This window comes from Desmodus rotundus, chromosome 7 (assembly GCF_022682495.2).
Source record: "Desmodus rotundus isolate HL8 chromosome 7, HLdesRot8A.1, whole genome shotgun sequence".
NCBI classification, from domain to species: domain Eukaryota; kingdom Metazoa; phylum Chordata; class Mammalia; order Chiroptera; family Phyllostomidae; genus Desmodus; species Desmodus rotundus.
The window spans coordinates 34,865,267-34,876,587 of record NC_071393.1 but is presented as its reverse complement, the minus strand read 5'-3'; the positions used below and the strand labels follow the sequence as shown (position 1 = coordinate 34,876,587).

Below are 11,321 nucleotides of genomic sequence, written 5' to 3'. Positions count from 1 at the left end.
AAAATAAAACTTGCCAGCTCTAATACGGGCTGGGTTTAGAGATTGGAGCTCGAGTGTCAGAAGAGGAATAAAAATACTGCTTGTGAAAATCCTAACTGTAGGTGACATTACCCCTCCTTTCTAGTCGCACTGGTGGGTTGTTTTTCTCCTGAACTGGCCCGGAAACCCAATTCCTGACCTGCAAGCAGGTAGTCTGGCCATAACACTGCAGGGACTGGGGCCCCATCAACTTCCCCCATAATCCAAAATCACCAGGGTCTTTCATGAGTAAGCAGAGAGGAACAGGTGAGTTATTCCTGGGAAAACCTGAAGACCCCTCCTCCCCAATCGGTATGTATCACTCCAAGTCAGGGACCACCCCAGCTTCACCCTAGAATCTCCTCCCACCAGGCTCTTTACACCCTACACCCCCTAGAAGACTGTGGGTTCACAGTGTTCTGTCATCCCTCCTTCCACACACACAAACGAAAAAGTCAGAAGTCTACCATGTATTTTGAAAGTCCAGAAACCAAAAATTTGTGGGGTTTTTTTTGTGGGGGTGGGGGTGGATAAGTAGTAAACAAAACCACACAAAACACTGAATACTTTCCCCGATTTCTGGAGGGCTTTCACTGATTGCTGGAGGAAAATCCACCATTAATCCAGGCGGACCACATAAAAAAATCCTAATCACTCATCTTTAAATGTCTGCCAGTTTAAATTTATGTTAATTTAAAAAATATATATATGTGTATATATATATATCCCATTTGCAATTAGTAATGAAGTGTATCAAATCTTCTCCCTCCCAACCCCAATGATTTCCCCACACACCTTATACACACTTCTTTCAAGTACTCGTTTGATATTTAAGTTGTTCACTCCCATTTCCAATAAGGGCAAGAAAAAATATAGAGAGGAATAGAAACTATATAGCTAGACAACTTACCCAAATATCACATATTTCCAAATAGTTAAGAGGAAAAAACGTACTGAAAGAATTAAGTATTCTGCTTCAAAAATTTGGACTATTTTGACTTAAGTGCAACCGACTACTAACTAAAGCAAAAGCCTGTCGGTACCGTTGATAAAGAATTGAGCCCAAATCCCTGCTTTGTAATAGTTCTCTGGTGAGGACAAGGGACTTGGGTTGCAAGTTTATTCCTTAAGAACCAAGCTTTATTTATTTACCAAAAAAAAAGAAAAAGAAAAAGAAAAAAAAAAAAAGGTTGGGGCAAGGGGAAGACAAGTTTTACACAAAAGTACTACAACAGTAACTCCCTTTGGTAAAAAGTGTAGTAAATGTCTTGCACACCTGTTCATAGGTACTAAATCTGAAGCCACGTAGAACTATGGTACACAAGAAGCTAGAACAGTTATGCTAGCACATCAAAGCATATTTCTTTTAATAAAAAATTGACAGTATGTACATTATTTACAAAAAAAAAAGAAAAATCAAGTTAAAATTGTGTGTGTGAGAGAAAGAGTAAAGCTGGTGGATGGCACTAGGGCAGACTTGTAAAGAAGCAGGTACAAAACAGTTCCACGGGAGCTAAAAAGGACTAATTTGAACTTGTTGAGGCTGATAACCAGAGAGAGTAAAAGGAAGGCAGCAAGGGATCTGTCAGGAACCAAATCCACAAGATGACCAATCCCAAAGCCAAACTGCAGGTCCAGGATAAAACCTAATGGATGCTCTAGATGTGCTCGAGTGACCAGGAAAAAAAAAAAATCAAATCCAGTTTTGTTCCCCTTGTGGGGGGAGAGAAGAGGAGCAGTGACCACGAGAGTTACGACCCATCTGGGCGTCGCGCCCTTCCCCAGTCCATCTGTCCGTGTGTGCCCATCCAGCCAGGATGTAAGCAGCACCTGGTTCCGTCACCGACGGTCAGGCCCCAGGAGACTCCAGTCTCAGCTCTGCTGGTGTGTGCAAGCAAGCTGCGTGTCTGTGCTTGCGTGGATCTCCCCCTCCAGGGCAGGACAACACCCAACTCCCTCGGGGAAAGTTCCAGCTCTGGTCGACTTTGTAAGGTACCCATGTTTATTACATGTAGCCCACTTGGTGCCAGGCTGCACGCACAGATTGGGTGGCCATGTCCCAGAGAGGCCCAGTGAGGCTTGAAAGGCATCTTCCTTGTTTCTTCAGTGTGTGAGGGCATGTGACCCCACCCCCACCCCACACACACCTCCCTCGAGTTATCTGCTCTGGCTGCAGTTACGGGGTTTTGAACACTGCGCCGTATTTGACGCGGTACTTGTTAATGCTCACAAAGTGCAAGGTCTCTGTGTCACAGGTGGTGGTACAGGGCACCAGGCCCTCCAGCCCCTCACCCATGAGCCACTTGCTGGTCTCTGCTGCCATTTCACGGGGCACATGCTCCTTGGTCCATTTATCTACCCAGGCCTGGAACCTCTGATGTAGCCTCTTGCTCACTCGCTCATGGGACTGCAAAACAGACAAGCAAAACAAACAAACAAACTCGTGAACTAGGGCCAAAACAGATGGACAGAAAAGACAAACCTGTGAACCAGGGCCAAAACAGACGGACAGACAAACAATAAACACCCCTTCCAATACTGGTTTGGCCAGAAAGGTTGCTCAGTTTTTTTCATATGATGGATGGCTCTGGTAGTGCTCAGTTGTCTTTAACTTCATTGAAACAATTTTGTTAGATTGTATTGTGACAGCTGTCCTATCAGTGTGCATTAAAAAAAGAAACTTTATCAAAACTGGTGAATTTTTGTGCAACCATTTTAAAATTGAAGATGGAATAAGATACATAATAACCCTTTCAGCATATTATGCTTTATTATTTCAAGAAAAGTAAAAATGCAACAAATGAAAAAAAAAAAAAAAAAAAAAAAGACTTGTGCGGCGTATGGAGAAGGTGCTGTGACTAACTGCGAAGATGTCGCAAGGGGTTTGCAAAGTTTCCTGGTCCCGCTGACATTCTGGCCAGGTCAGTCTGTGCCGTGGGCTGTCTGGTGCACTGGAAGGTGTGTGGCAGCACCCTGGCCTCTGCCCACTAGAAGCCAGTAGCAGGAGACAGCCGACATACCCCAAATACCCAAATCAATAGTTACTGGGAAAAATGTGTCTTTTATTTTATGAAAAAAATTAAACTGACTTTTTGGCCCACCCAAAACAAAGCCCAACTTTCTCCTAAAGCAGCAAAGGAAAGATGTGGGCTCAAGTGTCCACCACTGGTTAGTGGGGGGAAAAGCAATAGGGATCTATGTTTAAAGAAGAGACTTCGCAGAGGGTAAGAACATAGAGCATGCAAGGAGTTGGAACCACTGAGCCCCAAAGAAACGCCAACCCAGGGTCGGGCAGGACGAGCTCAGCGCTTCTCAACTTTAGCAGTCACTAGTATCGCCCGGGGAACCTGATGAACATACAGATTTCCTGTTTCCATCAACCTATGTTTTAAAATCAGCAACACGGCTGATTCTAACATACCCCCAAGCGAGAGGAGTTACAGCTGTCAGTCATTTCTATCAGCAGCACGACAATCCACTTCTAAGTAACCCGACAGCTTAAGTAACAGAGTAGCTTAAATCCCACTCTCCCTCACAGTATTACCTCCACCCTGCCCACCAGCGTGCCAGGCACCGCAGATCTTCCGTGGAGGTTCACGTTCCTACCTATTCATCCTGCAAATGTTTACTGGTGCTCACGTGCAAGGCAGAGTAGGGGAAAAGGATGAAGTAGGGAATGCCCAGCTACCCCAATAATCTGAATCAGAGACACACACACAACACACAGCTCCATGAGAGAAGCACAGTACATCGTCTGCCCAGCTTCTCCTGCTTAAACGTTTTATTGTCCCTTCAAATTTAACCAGTTCAAAATGGAGTGCTTCATTTGCCCCTCAAACGTGGTAACCTCTTCCTATTAACAGATGTATCCCTAAACTTCCCATTTATTCAAGCAAAAGAAAGAAAAAAAACAAATGACAAAAACTGCCGGGCATCATCCTTGGTGTTCTCCTTTCTCTTACCTCCAAAGGGAATCTGACCATTACCTGACAACTATATCTCCAAGTTGTACCTCAGTCTGTCTAATTCTCACAATTCCACTGCAGCCTTTCTGCCAGCCCAGGTCACCATCACATCTCATCTGGACAAGAGCAGCCTTTTGAATGGCCTCTAACCTCCCAGCTCTGTGCCACACTCAGGCCCATTCTCAGACAGTCTCAGCCATCTTTGTCAGCAATGTCGCAACGTACCGCAAACAAAACCCAAACCACGGCCTAGGGGACTAAGCAATGCGGCCTCTGCCTGCCCTTCCACTCCACGCATCCCACTTTCCTTTTGTCTCCAGCCACACTGACGGTTTTACTTTTCCACACATTCCTCTCCCTCCCCGCCTTGTAGTTGTTTCCTCTGCCTAGAAAGTATCGACCCCCAACTATGCGCCAGGCTGGACCCGCCATGTCACTGTTCAGGCCTCACGCATCACTTCCTCAGAGAAGTTCCCCTGAACAAAAGCTGGACCTGTACACCAGTCACCCTCCCTCACTTCTCCTCGTCTCTTTTCTCGGTGGTGTGTACCACACTGCCTTATATGCCCTACTTCCGGTTGTGGCCCAGGGCCTGGCTCAGTACCTGGTACACACAGGCGCCACGAAGCTTTCACAGGGAGGAAGAACATGAGGACAGGCAGGCTTTACACAAGGAACACCACTTGGAAGTAAATGCTGGGGGCAGCTGCACTGGAAAGTGCCACCAGCTGTCATGAGCTGCTTTATGCCCACCTCCAAACTCAAACGTTCAAGTCCTACCCCCAGCACCTCAGAATGTGACCTTATCTGGAAATACAGATATAACTGGCTGAGACAAGGTTACATCCTGTTAGTAGGGTGAACCCACAGTGCAGTGTGACCGCAGACACACACACAAGGAGAGTGCCGTGTGAAGAAGAAGGCAGAGATCTGCAAGCCAAGGAACACCAAAGGGTGCCAACCAGCTACCAGAGCCTCGAGGAGGCAAGCAAAAATTCTCCCCGGCAGCACTCGGGAGGTTCGAACCCACTGTGACAACACTTTGAACTTGGACTTGTGGCCTTCAGAACTCTGAGACAATAAATTTCTATTGTTCAAGTCAAACAGCTTGTGTGGTAGTCTGTTAGAGCACCCTTACCACCTAATACAGCAGCTTACCAAACAATTCTCAAATCCAGGGAAAGGTTCTCACAAAGGAACAGAGAGAAGCGGAAAGCCTCTGGGGCGAGCTGGCCCTGGCCAGTGGGGGGAAGGGGGGGTGCTCACCTGGTGAGCGCGGAGCAAGGCGGTCCTCCGGTACATGTAGTCTTCAGACTTGATCACGTAGACCATCTTGTAGGAGTTCAGCTTGAACCTGCACTCCAGCTTATCCAGGCTGTCCACACTCTCCATGCTCTTCTTGCTGTTTCCTTCCTTCCCTTCCTTTTCCTGCTGTTCTCGACCACGCTGACACTTCCGGATCCGCCGCAGGTTCCTACAAAGCAGAAAGCTCTGAAGGATGAGAGCTGGTCCAGACAGATTCCCACGACTCCTCCAAGAGTTTTCCTATTAGATGCCTTCACAGCACTCATCATAATTTTAATTACATACATACCGAAAACCATTTCAACAGTAGCAATAAACAGAATAAAAAGCAGCTATCTTCTCCTCCTACCCCTAATTCAAGATCCACTTGTCTTGGCAAAGGTAGACTGTCAGTGGTTTTGAAACCTTCTTGGTCGCCCAGAAATAACACATGTAAATCACTTACTATGGTTCTGCTTTTGGAATTTGTTCAAGACAAAAATTGCATCACACTATAATATTATTCCATTATTCCCAACCTTTCACTGCCTCTCATGAAGATTTTAAAATTTTAGTACACAGAGATTTGTCTCATTCTCTTTAATGGCTGCAGAGGAATGTGCCTCAATAACCGTTCCTTGCTAGGAATCAGTCAGGGGTTCCTCAGCCAAACCACAGAGCACAGAAAATTATTTGAACGCCTATTTTTTTTTCAATTCTTGCGAAGATGGTACATAACCAGTGTCACTTACACACACAGGAAAGGAGATAAGCACCAAGGGATGTCTTGGGAGGTATTTAGAGCTTGAGTCTCTCCAACAGTAAGTAGAGAAGGTGGTGAACTAGGCAATTGTATTGTTTCCAGTACTTTCTCATAAAAGCACTGCTTCAGTGAGCATTCTGTGGGACAGCAAGTTCTTTGGTCCAAAGGCTCTTGGCAGTCCCAAAACCCTGTTCAGGAGCTCTGTAAGACTGATACTACTTCCATAATACTGCTAAAACACTATTTGCCTCCTGCCCTCTTCTTAGTGCATTAGTATTTGTACTTGTACTGCAAAAGTAACGAATAAAAGTGCTGGTGGTGGCACCAAACCATCCTTAGAAATGTTTGCATTCTTCTCTGGCCACACACGGGCAACTGAAAGGAAAGACGGCTTCACGAAGAACGCTCAGGACGCCCCGGCCGTGCCGCTCAGCTGGTCTGAGCGCTGTTCTGTGCGCAGCGGGGCTGCTGGTGCCCCTCCTGGGCAAGGCCTGGCCTGCAGGCCTGGTCCCTGACTGGAGTGAGCACAGGAGGCAACCGATCAACATCCCTCTCTCACACTGGTCTCCCCCACCTTCCTCTCTCTCTAAAAAATCAATGGAAACATGTTCTTGAGTGAGGATTAAAAAAAAGTGTCTTTGACGAAGAAATGACACTGCTAAATAAAATTCCAGCCCCTCAATCCACATCGTTTTAATATGCTGCATGGTGGCATGGGAACGACACGGGAAGCACCGCCATGTGCGGAGAGACTATGGAACCCTCGAAGAAAAGCACCCGAGTTGCAAATGAATCACCAATTTTACCTGAAAAACAACTAACTAGTCAACCTAGGATGCCTGGTCCACATTTTCTCCAAAATGAGCAAGGGAGCCTGGCACTTCAAGGAAAACATATTTGTTGCCCACGGTAAGATCTAAGCTTTCAAGTAAAACTATGAATCTGGGTAAACTGGTACTTGCCAACATGAGCTGACAGCTTCCCATTATTTAAAGATGTGTTTGATGAGGTCAACAGCAGTATTAATACAAGAGATTTTGGGGTATTATAAAATGAAAATATGCAAACATTTGGCAGGTCTGCATAACTTAGTGAATTATTCATTTCCAAATAACCAACTGCATGAAGTTATAAAAGCACGGATGAAAAAGGCTCAAATGACAAGGTAAGCCCATGGTCTGACGTAACCGCACGAGGAGATCACTGGCGTTCACTGCTGCGGCAGCCAAGCTTCACAGAACTACCACGTGAAGGGCTCTGCCGTCACATCCCGGAGTATCCAATTATCTGAGAGGTTATGAAACTAATTTTTTCTAACTACATATTTGAGTGAGACCAGATTTTCTTCACGTATTTCAACCAAACAACACAGTGAAGCAGACTGAATACAGAAGCAGGTACAAGAATTCAGCTGTCCTTGCATTATGGCAGACATGAAACAGACTTACAAAAATGTAGTGCCATGCCACTCTTTTCACTAATTTTCGTTTTGGAATAGCTTTCCATTACAAAATTATTTATACTAAGATAATGGATTTAGTTTCACCATTTCAAAAATGAATTCATAAAACTTTTAAACATTTCTCAACTTTAATGTCTGTGGTAAACGTTCCTAGATGTAATGCATATAAACGAAAGCTTTTGGAAGTCCTCAATATCTAAGGCTGGAGGGGGTCTCAAGGCCAGAAAGACTGAGAACCTTTGCTACAAGGCAAATTATCAGACACCAATGTTCTAGGGTAAAGGTCCCATACAGGAACAGCCCTGACCCCAAAATGAATGTATCAATTTATCTCGTTCTCCATGAATATGAAAGTGCCTCCCTTCCCTGCACCATCTACAACACAGACTATAAATCTTTTAAAAACTCTGCCAACACAGTGGTTCCTGGGACACAAGCGTGGAGACAAGTGTTTTGTTGAGAGAGGGGCGTGGCCCAGAGCATCTACGCAAGCAATCGGGGAAAGAAAACAGGCAGAGCCATTTGCTCACCCATCCGTGTTCTCGTTAGGACTAAGTCTATAATTCCGGATAGCAACTTTCTGAAAATGCAAAGCATGAGATTTCAATTCCAAACTTTTGGGAAGAAAGAAAGCCACTCCCTACAGCAAAACCTACTTTCTACTTCTGAAACTCTTCTTCAACTTCAGATAGAGGATCAGCACTAGTCTGCCCACCTGTGGCGGTGGGGATGGGTTGAAAAGATTCTGAGAAGAGAGTTAATATAGCAGGCTTAATCTGTCCTTTGAGAGGCCTGCTTAGAAGGTTATCCCTTGGGATCTTGGATTTTGGAAGAGTTTCCACTATTCCCTAAATGGTCAGAGTGGTTTCACTACATATAAACTGTTTGCACATAATACATGGTTTATGCTAAAAATGTGCGTTCTTTCTGGAAATCTGGAATTTTGGTACATGCTAGGCAGAGGGTACCTATGCAACTAGCATCTAATAAAAAACTATGGCACTGAGAGAGAACCTAATAAGCTTCCTTGGCAGACGGCATTTCAAACAGATTTTCACAATTCTTTGCTGGAGGAATTCAGAGCATCTTGTGTAGCTCCAAAGGAAGAGGTCTCTGGGAAGCTTTCGCTTGGCTTATTCTGACTTTGTCACAGGTGCCTTTTCCCTTTGCTGATTTAGCTTTGTGCCCTTTTACACATTCCTATCCGACATCAGGGAAGGGAGTTGTTGCTGATTCTCTAAAACTCTCACTTCCCCGATGCTATGGTATGAGCTCCAGGTAAACTTCTGGTGGATCAGCCACGCCATCCTTGATTAGTACTCTCAGCAGACAGAACAATGAGTACAGCAAGTGAAAAAGAAGAATCTGATCTGGCCAGTGTGGCTTGGTCGGCTGGGCACTGTTGCTTGAACCTAAAGGTTGTGGGTTTGATTCTGGTTCTGCCCCCCAGGTGTGTATGGAAGGCAACCAATTGATGTTTCTCCCCCCCTCCAATAATCAAAAAGAAAATAAAAATATTCCCCCCCACCCCAAGAACCTGACAGTCATGTAACTCTCCACTGCCCAACCGTGCACAAGTGTCCTGCCCACACATGACTTGGCTCACTCACCTCGGGAGAAACACTGGTTTCCGCGCCAGATGCTCACGCAGCTCGGGAGAGGTGGTATCAGAGTTCATGTATCGCTCCACGTAGTCTGACCAGCGCTGGGGTCACAAACACAAAACAGGGGTGGGGGAAGAGCACAAAACCTGAATTCCGTCCCCATCAGCAAATTCTATGACGAAAATGCCTGAGACCCCTAAAATGTCCAGATTAAAAAAAAAAATCTCTTCCTATAATAAAATGCTTGTTACTTGGTATTGAAACAGCTTAAAAATTCTGTGAGATCAGCAATTTTCAACTTTTCCCACCTCATGGAACACACAAACCATTTACTAAAATTTTGTGGCACACCAAAAAAATGTATGTTTTTGCTGATCTGACAGAAAAAATAGGTATAATTTTGATTCATTCACACAAAATGGCTATCAGTGTGTGGGCTATTGTTTTTGTATTTGACAGTCCAAGGGAAAAGAGGTCGGTGCCCCTGACTAAATAGTCAGGTATTGGATGTTTTAAAAAATCTTGTAGCACGCCAGTTGAATATTGCTGTGTTAGATGGCAAAACCCAAAGTTTCTCTGAGATACTTTAAAATTACTAGAAGTCATAAATGGGTAGAAGATGGCGCCCTGACAAGTTTTATTTCCTCACAGAGCATTTAGAAAATTTTTTCCAGAGCATTTTTATTAAAAAAAATATATATTAGTGGCAAATGTTTGAAAATCACTATCTTTTACATTAAAATCTGGATTTCTGGAATCTCTTTAAAGAAATTTAGTGATTTGGTAACCACGAGCCTGTACCCGCAGAAAACAGTCTCCCCTCCATTGACAGCACAACACCGTATGTGTGGCTTGTGTCTCATCAACACTGACAGAGAGGCCCTGTTATGATGACCAGCTCCTCTGTCTGCTCTGGCGGGTAGAGAGCTCCCGGTTTCATCTTGTCCAACAACAAGTGACACGTGGCATAGGGAAACACGCTGCCGCCAGGCAGACGGCGCTTCATTTGCTGTTTCTTACACTTCTGGAGAAGAACAGGGAGGCTGCCAACCAGTGAGGCTGCCTCAGAGGCAACTGTATCACTGAGAGCTAGCTGAGACTGACACCAACCCCACACACCTACCACCTGGCAGCTATGTTCCATGTTTGAAGCATCAGGCTCTAACCCTAGACAGGCCGACGGCTATCTCGGCCTTCTGGAAAACAGTCAAGGGCAGCCTCTCAGGATAGGGCAGCTTCCCGCAGCACAGTTTCTACAGTACACTCGTCATACCTCCGCTTCTACAGGGTCATCCGAGTTCTCCTCTTCTGTGTCCAAAAGCTCAATGGTCAGCTGAACCTGGCCTTGGCTCTGAATGAACATAAGCTGCAAATAAGAAACCTGAGTGTAACTGAGTATAAACAACACAGCATCTGCAAAGCTATAGCCTAGTTTGTCAGGGACTGGGAGGTAATAAAGTCATACCACTCTGCTCCAATGGGACAGATGAGGAGGAAACTCAAAAGCTTAGGAGGCAGGTAATTAAAAAGGCAGAAGTTTAATCTTGCTACCAGCAAAATGAAATGTTAGTGCGAAAAGTACCATTTTAGGTTTCGTACTTCTTGAATTAGCTAGAATAATCCGTGTCAGTAAGAGTGCTTTAAAGCCAGAACCATAAAATGTCAAAGCCATTTCACTTGATAATCCCACTTCTAGGACTTAATACAAAGGTTTAAACAAGTCTACAGTGTTTAAAGATTACCTGACTAAGGAACACAAAATACACACACACACACACTTTAAGATTTTACTTATTTTTAGAGAGGGGAAAGGGAAGAGAAAGGGAGAGAAACATCAATGTGTGGTTGCCTCTCACACGCCCCCTACTGGAGACCTGGCCAGCTACCCAGGCATGTGCTGGAATCGAACCTACGACCCTTTGGTTTGCAGGCCGGCACTCAATCCACCGAGCCACAGCAGCCAGGGCAAAATACTGACATATTAAGAAGTAATCTGCTATAATGGTATCAGTCACACTGGAAGTTCTTCAAACTCTTATATTTAAAAGCAATACACTAATAAGAGGCAAAACAGTCATGTTTTGCACAAAAGAACTATTAAATGATGGTGGCACATGGACCTCCCCTTTCAGAATACTAGGGTTCTCAATGCCCTTATCCTGAGGGCTTGTTGCAGACAAGGTCACAATCCACTTCACACAGTAGCATCTCAGTGCTTCAAGGGA

At 44.9% G+C, this 11,321-nt stretch overlaps 1 protein-coding gene across 3 annotated transcripts in view; it reads right to left on the bottom strand.

Moving 5' to 3' along the window:
* Positions 1-1,145: 1,145 nt before the first annotated feature.
* The window catches only part of SIN3A (SIN3 transcription regulator family member A), a 61,704-nt gene continuing 51,528 nt past the window's right edge, over positions 1,146-11,321 (bottom strand). For all 3 annotated transcript variants that reach the window (XM_024557125.3, XM_053929191.1, XM_024557123.3), the window contains exons 18-21: positions 10,370-10,462; positions 9,103-9,197; positions 5,250-5,457; positions 1,146-2,425 (exon numbers count right to left, since the gene is read on the bottom strand). In XM_024557125.3, coding sequence (XP_024412893.1) covers positions 2,195-2,425; positions 5,250-5,457; positions 9,103-9,197; positions 10,370-10,462 — 627 coding nt within the window. In that variant the 3' untranslated portion in view covers positions 1,146-2,194. The remainder of the gene's footprint in view (positions 2,426-5,249; positions 5,458-9,102; positions 9,198-10,369; positions 10,463-11,321) is intronic.